The 12,500-nt window shown below is 43.5% G+C and overlaps 1 protein-coding gene across 3 annotated transcripts in view; it reads right to left on the bottom strand.

Moving 5' to 3' along the window:
- Window positions 1–11,163, bottom strand: part of LOC132104565 (tenascin) — an 83,909-nt gene extending 72,746 nt beyond the window's left edge. For all 3 annotated transcript variants that reach the window (XM_059510126.1, XM_059510128.1, XM_059510127.1), the window contains exons 1-3: window positions 10,640–11,163; window positions 4,912–5,910; window positions 3,559–3,678 (exon numbers count right to left, since the gene is read on the bottom strand). In XM_059510126.1, the coding sequence (XP_059366109.1) occupies window positions 3,559–3,678; window positions 4,912–5,910; window positions 10,640–11,003 (1,483 nt within the window). In that variant the 5' untranslated portion in view covers window positions 11,004–11,163. The remainder of the gene's footprint in view (window positions 1–3,558; window positions 3,679–4,911; window positions 5,911–10,639) is intronic.
- Window positions 11,164–12,500: the final 1,337 nt, after the last annotated feature.

Raw genomic sequence — 12,500 nt, 5'->3', positions numbered from 1 at the left:
GTCTGGAGTGTAAATATATGGTCCGTTGTGCGGCAATTTGGCAAAAAACCAATTTGGCATTTATGTAGAATATTGTGGTCATCAAGCAAGTTGACAAGTCGTTTATTAACGATGTTGCAGAATATTTTTCCCAGGTTACTGGATACACATATTCCTCTGTAGTTATTTGGGTCATATTTATCTCCGGATTTATGAATTGGGGTTATTAAGCCTTTGCTCCAGATGTCTGGAAAAGTTCCAGTTGATAGAATTGTATTGAATAGTTTTAGTATAGCCAATCTGATTTTATGATCCGAGTATTTGATCATTTCGTTGAGGATTCCATCTACACCACAAGCCTTTTTTCCTTTCAGGGACTGGATGACCTCTGCTAACTCTTGTTCTGTGACAGGGTAATCTAGAGGGTTTTGGTTGTTTTTTATCACCGCCTCCAGAGTTTTCAATTTTGTGAGTATCTTGTACTGATCATTATTTTTTGTAATAGTACTGTATAAATCACTAAAGTGATTAATCCAAGTATTTCCATCTTGAATGGCCAATTCATCCTGCTGGGTTTTGTTTAGGTTGTTCCATTTCTCCCAGAACTGGTTGGACTCTAAAGATTCCTCAATTTCACAGAGTTGCTTTTTGTTGTGTTGTTCTTTTTTAGTTTTTAGGGTGTACTTGTATTGTTTCAGAGTGGCCTCATATTTACAGCGTATATTGTGGTTATCTGGGTCCCTATGCTTTTCATTAGATAATTTCCTTAAAGTTTTCCTTAGGTTTTTGCATTCAGTGTCAAACCATTTGTTACTGTTCATTTGTTGAAGTTTTGGTTTGGGGGCTTTCAAATTAGACAATGAAGCCAAATGATGAAATATTGAATTGATTTTGTCCACAGCTGAATTTACACCAGAACTATTCTGGGGAAATGTTTCATTTATAAATAAATGAGTTAAATCATATATGTTTTGATTTTCCAGTGCCTTTTGGTACGCGCCCACGCTGTTTGGGGTCCATCTGTATGAGTATGTGCTGTTGAACAGTTCACAGGCACTGGGGGCTCTAGACTTAGACTGGGCCCTTTGAAGATATAGTGTGATTTTGCTGTGGTCTGAGAGGGGTGTGAGGGGGCTGACTGTGAAAGCTCTGAGAGACACTGGATCTAGATCTGTAATGAAATAATCTACCACACTACTGCCAAGAGCTGAGCTGTAAGTGTAGCGACCCAGAGAGTCCCCTCGTAGCCTGCCGTTGACTATGTACAGACCCAGTGTACGGCATAGCTGTAAAAGCTGCACACCGCTTGTGTCTCTCTCTCTCTCTCTCTCTCTCTCTCTCTGTCTCTCTCTCTCTCTCCCTCTCTCTCTCTCTCTGTCTCTCTCTCTCTCTCTCTCTCTCTGTCTCTCTCTCTCTCTCTCTCTCTCTCTCTCTCTCTCTCTGTCTCTCTCTCTCTCTCTCTCTCTCTCTGTCTCTCTCTGTCTCTCTCTGTCTCTCTCTCTCTCTCTCTGTCTCTCTCTCTTTCTCTGTCTCTCTCTCTCTCTCTGTCCATTATCCACATTAGTCTGTCCCAATAAAGGCAGAATATGCTTAATGTTTGATTAAACTGAACTTTGAACTGGTACAGGAATAAGATGACTTGACTTTACATGATTATTAGACTTCTCTTTTTTGGGCTTTTAATCCTTGTAGGAAGCTGTCCGAGAGCTGCGGATTAGACTGAAGTGCTTCAAATACTGTTGCATGAGAAAATAAGAGTTTCAGCATGTTGGGATATTTTTGAGATTACAGCATCATCACATTTAATTCCTGAAGCATCTGATGAGCCTTCTGCAGTCCCTCATTGATAGAGCTTACATCATCCACCCAACAGCAGATTGATATCATATGTTTCTTAATGAAAAACTGCTGACAGAAACAGGCCATCAAACTGAGCTGAAACATCACTGTAGTCCAGCAGCTGGCGGCAACAAGCCCCTCAGTTAGGAAAACCTGTATGCTAATTCCATTACAAGCAAGTAGGGGTTTTCATATCAAAGAGACTGCTGCAATTCAGAGCTGGTACTAGTTTAATATGAAGGGATATTTACAACACAATTTTGTATATATGTTCAATTTAGGCATGCATGTTTTCAAGGGCAGAGGTTGAACTTTCTTTTTTAGTAAGACATTAATAAAAGAATCTTGGTGAAAGAAAGTCTATAAAGTTGTGAGGTGAAAGATAGTGGGCAAGTCTGCTCTGTCGGTAGTGTAAGAGTGGTCACTAAAATGGTCAAAAAATGTGCCTGTGGCAACATTTATGGATTAGCCTGTTGCAATATTTCTACCTTCCTTCTTGCATATTTTACAGCATTTTCAAAGTGAATTCAATTCATGACGAACTTACACTAAACCAAAACCTGAAACTAACTGATAATGTAAACAAAAGCAAATGTGCTGTAAAAGCATACTGTATATGCTGAAGCAACCATGCCATTTTATCTTGCTTCTACAAGTCTTTGAGCTGTTTTATCGTGACTCACAGGACTCATACCTGAGCACGTAACATCACAAGAGCACAGGTGAATCATTCAGCAAGTTTACAAGCTATCCAAATACAAACATATCTTTGAAATAAGAAACTAAACTGAAAGTAAATTTTAAGTTTAAAAATTCAAAACTGTAATAACCAGTCTTTTCAATTCTCTTAATGGTTGGAACTCACTACCTGCACTCATGAATCAAACCTGTGCTTCAGCATAAACGCTATAAAAATTAGTCTAATCTCAGTCTAGCCCCTTAGCTCTTCTACAAAAGCTTTCCTTGTCCTGGTCCAGAAATTAAACATCCAATAATAGTCAGAACCCCTGACTCCACAGTCATGGTGAATGTGTCTTCTGTGGCTCCCTAACAACACTTCACTTCATATAATCACTTGTAGTGATGGCCGGTTGATATGGTTTCAGTAACGCTGAGATGGTTGCTGAGGTAGAGATGGGCACTAAACATTCAGAGGGCTGTAAATCAAAACAAGGCTTCTATCCAAAGCAAATAGCATGTTTTTCCACTGCCAGATTGGGCTCATTTTATGCCTGTGTAAAAATTCACTTGTTTTTCCTCTGGAAAACACTCTGAGCCAGATTAAAGTTTGGGCTGCTGTGGGAGCTGTCAAATGCTCTCCTGTATCTGATATCAGAAGAGTGGGAAAAGTGGGTGATTCTCATTTACAGTTAAAATTATTATTTATTTTTTAAATCAGCATAAACTAAAGGCTGTTCAACAGATGTTAATAAGATGTATAAGTTCTTAAAACGATTGATCTAATAATCCAATAATGCATTAATGATTATCTTAACTCTGATTCTTTTTCTTTATACAAACTATAATTATTGTAAAATAATCATTGTCCTGGCAGGGCAGCATGGAAGTGACCTAATGTTTTCCTGAGTTGAACATCCACTGCTATTATTCACCCATCTGTCCTTTTGAAGAGCCGACAATGAAATGAGTTCTTCTAATGCTTATCATGTGATGTATCATAAAGAATTAGTCTGTGTAATGTTGTCCCACATGTGTGGTATTGCATGTGGATGACTGTACTTGCCCTGCTGGAGAAGGAGATGTGGTAGGTGTCATACTCCACGGCAGGTTGAGTCCAGGACAGAGTTACAGATGACTCCGTGATGTCCCTGGTACTGATACCCGAGACGCCCGCCAGTGCTGGACACAAGATGAAACAGATTCATGTGCACAAGCCTGTTCAAACCCAGCTGTTTCTACTTGAAACAATAACTGCTGTGCTGTATGTCTGAGTACTGCTGACCCTCTGCTGTATTCACTCACCAAGACACAGTGAACAATTAGGGCCATACAAAATATAATGCTGGAGTGTTACCATATGTTTAGATTATTTAAACACCTCCAAATGGAATATAAAGAAGCGATTTAAAGTGTCTAAATCTGTAGAACTGTTATACTATCTGATCCTACCCAGTGGAAAAATGGGACATAGTCAGAAGCGGTAAAAATCTGATATGGATCTGTCACTTTCCATGAATAGGTTCCAAAATATGGCTTGAAACTCTTAAAGGGTCATGAAAATAATAATAAATATACAGTACCTGCAAGCAGCTATTATCTGTGCCAAGCAAAATCAGCCAATTGTAATGTGATTTAACAATCATTTTTGACCAATGTGTGGCGCTGTTATCAAGCTGATGTGGTGTGGGCAGTGTGAGGTGACTGACACACATATCGATTTTGTTAATATACCACACCATTCCAGAGATACAGCCTCAGACGCAGTTTGGCATCATGTCATCAGCATGAAATCAATAACTTTTTGCAAGGATGGTCTGAAGATGATTAGAATGGAATTTGGTGAAAATCGTATCAACAGCTGAGATAAGCTCGAAATAGTATGTTTTCAAAAAATGTCAAAATGGCGGACAGCAAGTTCAGCCACCTTCATGTACCTTCAAGGCATTGTGCCTCATACCAAATAACTGCAATGATATGCCAATATTTATCATTTTACACCAAAATTCAAAACAACAGACACCCAAAATGGTAAAATATTAAAGTATAACTCAGTAAGCAGCACCAAATTGAAAAAAATTAGCCGCTATAGGTTAATAACTAGATAAAAGACTGTAAAACTATGTGCATTGCAAACCAGTCTGCATATGCTTATGATAATAAATAATTAACAAATACAATAAAATTAATAAATAAAAATAATATGATAGAAAATATAATTTGCGATATGAAGCATGATATCAAATTGATTTTTTTTTTTTAAATAATAATATATTTTCTTTCCGCCAACATCACAATATGTGACTTTTTCATGTATTGTGCAATGGTTCTTAAATGGGGGCATCTGCAAACTTTCAAAGGGGCTGCAGGATGTCTTGTGATTGAATACAGTAATATATCAACTACATCACTCACCAGTGTCGCAGTTTTCCCCTGTGAACCCAGTCTGACATTTGCTGCAGTCGGGCCCCGAGAAACCCCGGCGACACACACAGCGGCCCCTCACGCAGCGGCCCTTGTTACTGCATTTGTTGGGGCAGGTTTTGGTGGAGCAGTCCTGACCGGAGAAGCCCACATCACAGACACATTTTCCATCAACACATCTGCCTTTGTTATTGCAGTCATTGGGACAAGGCTTGGACAAACAGTCTGGTCCTGTAAACCCGCTATCACACACACACCGGCCGTCAACACATCTGCCGTGGTTACTGCAGTCTCCAGGACAAGATCTAGATGAGCAGTTGGGACCTTTAAAGCCACTCTTACACACACACTTCCCGTTTACACACTGTCCACGATCATTGCAGTCCTCTGGACACGTTTCTACAGAGCAGTCTGGCCCAGAGAAGCCAGGATCGCACACACACTCCCCGTTCACACAGCGGCCCCTGCCATTACACTTTCCCGGGCAGGACATCTCTGAGCAGTCCTGACCAGTGAATCCTGAGTCACACACACACTCCCCGTTCACACAGCGGCCCCTGCCATTACACTTTCCCGGGCAGGACATCTCTGAGCAGTCCTGACCAGTGAATCCTGAGTCACACACACACTGTCCGTTCACACAGCGGCCTCGGTTGTTACAGTTGTCCGGGCAGCTCTGTGTCCTGCAGTCAGACCCGGTGAAGCCTCTGTCACACACACATCTGCCGTTCACACAGTGGCCCCTGTCGTTGCAGTTATCAGTACATGTGCTGGAGGAGCAGTCTGGGCCGGTAAAGCCTGGGTCACACACACACTGTCCATTTACACATCTGCCCCGGCTGCTGCAGTCATCAGGGCAGTCAGCCACGCTGCAGTCAGGCCCACTGAATCCTGGGAAACACACACATTTGCCATCTACACAGCGACCCTGGTCACTGCAGTCATCCGGACACTCGTCGATAGTGGGACGAATGGTGGTACAGACCACACCTGTGGAGAAATAAGAAGACATTACACTGCCACCAGCGCATTAACTGTGTGTCAGAGTAAATAAAGTTTGTATCCACTGGATAATGACTGGATGGGGAAAACTGTGCATTCTGTGCATGACTGTGTCACTTCATAAATCAACCAAAAACACTGAATTTCAATTCAATGGATTATAAAATTTTGTCATTTGCATTATTCTGAAATATCAGTTGTTTCAAGGTTTCTGAGCTTTCAATTTGTTTCTGAGTCATTGCTGTTTAACTGGAATATAGTTGTCAAGTCATATGCACTAATTATACCTCTACATTCATCCTTTGACAGTATGTTGTACACTTTTTGCCTGTTCATATTTTTCTGTTCATTTTGTTCAGAATTAGAAGCAGTGGTCATAATGTATCTGAAACAGCTGTGTTCACTATAGCAGCTGCAGCCGTACACACTTAGGGACTGTTCACACAGGATGTGCTTATTCTTCATACAGTATATTACTATTAATTATTTATTAAAAGGATACAGAAACATTTTTATTAGAAAACAAGATTAATATATTTATTGAAAACAGGACTGCAGTGTGAAATGTTAGATGAGATTCAGCAAATGTTTTTTTTTTCTATTCTGTTCTATTATTAGTAGTAGTACTACTAGTAATAGTAGTAGTATCAAAGATATATCCTGAATATAAGCAGGATATTGCATGAGAAACGTCCCAGGTTACATATGTAACCATGGATGCCTGAAGGGAACGAGACGCTGCGTCCAAGAATGCTTTTTGGGAACGCCCTTCAGCATGATCAGCTCTGAATAATATGTGTAATCAGTTTTATGAATGGGCGTGACGTCATAGGCAGGTGACGTAGCGACCGGGAAGCTATAAAAGCAGGTGAGGTGGAACAAGCGTCAGCTTCTTGGAATGAAGTGAAGTCTGGCAGGGATGCCGGAAGTATGGCCTTGAGACGCAGTGTCTCGTTCCCTTCGGGGATCCATGGTTAGATATGTAACCTGGTACGTTCCCCTTCAGGAACTCGAGCTGCATCCGAGAACACTTTTTGGGAATGAGAATGCCCACGCCACCAGACTTGCAAGTCCCTGCCTAGTGTGTATACAGAAGCACAGCTAAGGCAAGAGAATAGAAGAGCTGGGAGTGGCTCGCAGATCTAGACCATAAAATCTGACAAATGTGAGGGGCCTGGACCATCCAGCTGCGTTGCAGATGCCCTGAATGGACACACCTGACAAGAAGGCCTTGGAAGCCGCCATACTGCGGGTTGAGTGAGACTTGACTCCCAACGGTGAGGGGAGATCAGAGGACTCATAGGAAAGAGTAATTGCATCCACGATCCACCGACTGAGGGCCTGTTTTGTGGCTGGAAGACCCCTCTTAGGGGGACCATAGCATACTAGGAGTTAGTCCACCTTTCTCCACATGGCAGCTCTGTGGACGTATGCATCTAGTGCGCACACTGGACAGATACAATTTAGCTTCTGCTGGTCTGGCTCCTTGAAGGGAGGGGGATTGAAAGCCTGCAGTACGATAGGCTGTGGGGTAACTGAAGGAACCTTCGGGACATACCCCGCTCGAGGGTAGAGAACCACTTTGGCCATGCCGGGTGCAAAGTCTAAATAGGAAGGGGCCACTGAGAGGGCCTGAAGGTCCCCATCTCTCTTTAGAGAAGTGATAGCTAGAAGAAAGGCAGTCTTAATAGTGAGATATTGATCAGCAATTTCTTCAATAGGCTCGAAAGGAGGCTTGCAAAGAGCTTCTAGCACCAAAGCCAGGTCCCACGTGGAGACACGAGATCGTACCGGAGGCCTCAGCCTAAGCGCACCATGGAGGAAACGTATAACTAGTGGGTGTCGAAGCCTCGGCCAAGTCTGCACCATAGCGTCCAGTCCCAGAGGAGCTGGATGAACTAGAGAGAACCAAAGGGGACAGTGCAATGTCATCTGAGTCGCAAACAGATCCACCTGAGCCTGACCAAATATAGTCCATATCTGCTTCACCACCTCGGGGTGAAGCCTCCATTCCTCCGGGCCTCTGCCCCTGCCTTGACAGGATGTCTGCTCCCACATTTATATGCCCAGCGTTACACAGCGACAAGGGGCTCCCAGCACCGGGCCCTGAGACAAGAACCAAGGCTTCCTCCACATGTCTAAGGCACGTAGGCACCGCTGCATTACCTTGATCATGCGAAGGGGGTTTCCCCTCAGGGAGAATCCCTTGGTCTTGAGCCACAACTGTATTGGTAAAACGTTGGATGCAGCTGCCATTAACCCCAATAGTTTCTGAAACTGCTTGACAGTGAGTGACTGGCTTTCTCTGACTCTCTTGACTGACGTGAGGATCGACTCGATATGAGTAGGGGACAGACGTGCCTGCATCGTGGTTGAATCCCACACCACACCCAGATAAGTGGTCCTCTTTAATGGAGAAAGCACACCTTTCTTGGCGTTTAATCTTAACCCCAACTTTTTTATGTGGGCGAGAACGACATCTCGATGCCGAACAACCATCTGCTCTGATTGAGCCAAAATCAACCAATCGTCTATATAATTTAGTATGCGGATGGCCTGGAGTCGCAGTGGAGCCAGTGCAGCATCCACACACTTCGGGGTGAGAGTGATAGGCCAAAAGGAAGAACTCGATACTGGTAAGCTTCACCCCTGAAAGCAAACCTTAGGAACTTCCTGTGTTTGGGAAGGATGGAGATATGAAAATAAGCATCTTGAGATCTCTTGTGACAAACCAGTCCTTGGACCTGATCTGAGACACGACCTGCCTGATAGTAAGCATCTTGAACTTCAGTTGCACGACTGAACGGTTTAACTGACGCAGATCTAAAATCGGATGCAACCCCCCATCCTTCTTTGGAACTATAAAGTATCGGCTGTAGAACCCGGACTCTCTGTCATGAGGAGGGACCACCTCGATGGCCTCCTTCCTGAAGAGGATATTTACTTCCTGTTCCAATATCAGAGCCTGCTTGGGACCCACTAGTGTGGGAAACACCCCGTTGAAAGGTGGCGGGGGAGCGCTGAATTGAATTCGATAACCTTTTTCTACAGTCTGCAGGACCCAATGAGACACATTTGGCAGTAGCTTCCACGCTGCTAAATAGTCTACTACGGGAACAAGTCTCTCAAGGCTGGTCTCTGATGTACTTTGAACTGCTAGCTCGGTGCCCTGAAGCGGAGGACCGGCAGGAAATAACTGAACTAGCTGCTGTTGAGGGCTCTGAGGAGAGATGGACACCGTATAATGCGGTGCACCCTGCTCTTCCCCAGTAGGGGTCACCCTCAGCGGTCCTGCTTTTTGATGTTGGTTGTCAGGACCGTTTTGTCGAGGGCTTCCTGGACTGAAGCACGACCCTCAGATCGGGCCTCGTCTTAGAAGCCTCGTGCTTAGAGCGCCACCGGCCTCGGTCCCATTGCAGGGGGAGCGCGAGAGGCGATGCTCACTTTTTGCACCTCTCTGTATGAGGAGCTGGTACACGGCCGGGGCTGCTCCCGCCCAGCATCTAACTGTGCCACATTGCCATAATAATTAGAGGCAGGGAGAAATAAACAGGACGAGAATGGTTTCACCCACGATCTCGACACCTCGGTGTGGAGATCGGGAAAAAAAAATGCAGGCTCCGGCGTGGAGGTGGTAGCCGAGATCGTAAAAACCGCTCGTCTAATTTACTTTTCTGTGGTTCGGCTTTTTTCTCAGCAGGCCAATCAATGTTTAACTTGGCTACCGCACGAGTTATCACCTCCAACAACTCCTTATACTGTGGTGACTGACAGGGCGATTCATCCACGCTCTCCTCATCCACCTCCTCGGAGGCAGATAGTAGGAGCATTGCGTCCGCTTCTCGGGGGGAAGTAGCGCCGGAGAGTGCTTCCGATCCCAGAGAGGCTGGATCTGGCAGGTGAGGACGAAGATAGGGACTCGCCCATCTGCATTCCCTCCACCAGATCCAATTGGGATCCCCACGAGTGCAGCTGCCGCTCTGCCTTGGCCAAAGCGGGGCCAGCACTTTCGAGGAACGCTCGTGAAAACTCCCTCCTCAAAGAGAGCCCTCCGAGAGCGGACCGTACGCAGGGGAAGCTGTTCACAGTTCGACTCTGCGTGCTCCGCTCCCAAGCAGTACACGCACAAACTGTGTGTATCCCCACTGACACACACACAGAGCTTCGCTGAATTACAGAAAGCTGACGCTTGTTCCACCTCACGTGCTTTTATAGCTTCCTGGTCACTACGTCACCTGCCTATGACATCACGCCCATTCATAAAACTGATTACAAATATTATTCAGAGCTGGTCATGCTGAAGGGCGTTCCCAAAAAGTGTTCTCGGACAGAGCTCGAGTTCCTGAAGGGGAACTGAATGCACTGCACTGCTTATGGAATTTAGAAAATCCAGAACAAATGCTAAAGGATTTAATGGGATAAATAAGAATGCTCTATGAATCCCCTGAGAATTCAATTATTACTAGATACAGTACATTTGGAATCATATTCTGAAAAGCAAACAGAAACTAAAACTACCACTTTTAGTTTATCTGTAGGATCCGATTTGATTAGAACTGAATATTCCTGAAGGAAATCCTTCAGGATCGAAATTCCAGACATCCCGTACACGGATCCTTTAGGATATTTGAATCTACAGATCTAGTTTTGACAAGCTTGTGAGGGCTGGTCTGGTTGGAGTGTGGCTGGATTTGGGCACCATCAGGTAGGGCTTTACCTTTGCTCTGCTGGGAGCTGCAGCATCCTTCTGGACCTCCACATTTCTCCCTCAGATCCGACACCTCCTTCTCCAGTCTTTCAATACGCTCATGCAAGGCTGCAAAGTCCAGCTTACACTGACCACAAGCTGATCCTGACCCTGGCACCAGACGGATCTGATGGGTCAAGACCAGAGGAGAATCAGGATTCAAGTCTATCTCTCTCTCTTTGGCCCCATCTTGTGCACATGTGTCCGAAATAACAAGTTTAAAAGGCTGGGGTTGGATGTCTCTGGAGACATGCTGAGCTCCTGTCTGCAGATGTTGACTGGAGAGGGCAGGACTTGGCAGAAGCATAAGCAGGAAAGGCAACACTAACGCCATGTTTCAAGAGAGGAACACAATCAAATTAATGGATGATGTTTTGTTTTGTAAATGGCAACGTATTTTATTCTACTCAGTTCAGCACTTGAAACATTTCAATTCAGTTTTTGGCTCTTGGAGTGATGTAAAACATTGCAGTGTCCTCTTCTCTTTAAGCCTTGGTCCCTCCTGTTTCAAACAAATATGAATTTCAGTCAGTTGTGCTATGCAGAATTCATATTAGACATTCACCACATAGAGGATAGATCAGCATACAAAACGGCATTTTTCAATCCATTTTACTCCCAAGTTTTGGGGTGGAATGGACGGTTTGAAGTGATGGTGTGAAAACTGATAAGAAGGACAGTAGTTTCAGTGCCAGTTTAATGAGAGCTGGAGTGTTATGAGAGTAAACAGGGTCAGCTTTGATTTGATGGTGACTCTACATGACAGAGTCAGTGGTGTTCACAAGCTGTGACACAGATGCTCCTATATCTGTCTGCCAGATCAAACCAGAGAAAGGAAATGTCACAACCTAAGCAAACATCCTTTCATGCTAAGATTAATCATTTCATTTAAATATCTGAAAATACCACTGAACTGTCACTGCCAGATGGGAACAGAGGTACTTTACAGAACTGAGTTTTTGATGACATGTTTTTTTGCACATTATTTCATATTATGGCGTTTTGGACATGCATTATGGTACTAAAACTAGCAGTGTGTAACATAAGCGTAGCATGGAAGCACCATTGTGTACAGAGTACAGAGACTGATAAGTACTGATACTGAAATATCAGTATCTGTATATCTATTGCCAAAAAAAACTCTCTCTTCAGATAGCCTGGGCTTGATTTCATCTCATTGGTTGGTTTCAGTGCTACTTCCCCATATAAATCAGCAGAACAATAGTTCTAGTGCTTAGATGCCAGAATTTGATGCATGAAATAACTAGGCAGTTTCCTGAAACCACAGTTACTTATTCATCCTTTGAGCCATGTTGGTTTAATAATATAACATCAACTGATGTCATTAGAAGAGCATGGTCTGTTCAAGTGCACATGTCATGCAGTACTTACAAGAAACTCTGCTTCTAACCACAGTTTAACATACAGAGATTTTAGGAAATGCACCCCATGTCTGAATGCTCAAACAAACTGTTCAACAGGGTTTAAAAGTTGGGATAGGTGAAAATGCTATAGCTAAAATAACATCATATTTAATCTGATTTAACCAAGAAGGATATCTGAGCAATGAAAAGTTCCTCTGGGGGAGAGAGATATAGATGTGCTGGTTCAAGCTGTAGTGCAGTGCTAGTTCACTTGTTCCCAATCTACACACCGTTTCCAAACCAGCTCTTATCTAGAGTTTTTCATAAACATACATCTGAAAAATATGTCATTACTTATTTTGTGTGACAGTGTTGTTGGTTCTTATTTAAAATAGTAAAACTACTGGTTTCTGCTAATTGAAATACTTTTATCCAAGGCAATATTGCATTTAAGGAATACATTTTAT

This window comes from Carassius carassius, chromosome 25 (assembly GCF_963082965.1).
Source record: "Carassius carassius chromosome 25, fCarCar2.1, whole genome shotgun sequence".
Taxonomy (NCBI): Eukaryota; Metazoa; Chordata; class Actinopteri; order Cypriniformes; family Cyprinidae; genus Carassius; species Carassius carassius.
The sequence above is the reverse complement of the archived record's forward strand: the minus strand, read 5'-3'. Positions and strand labels throughout refer to the sequence as shown.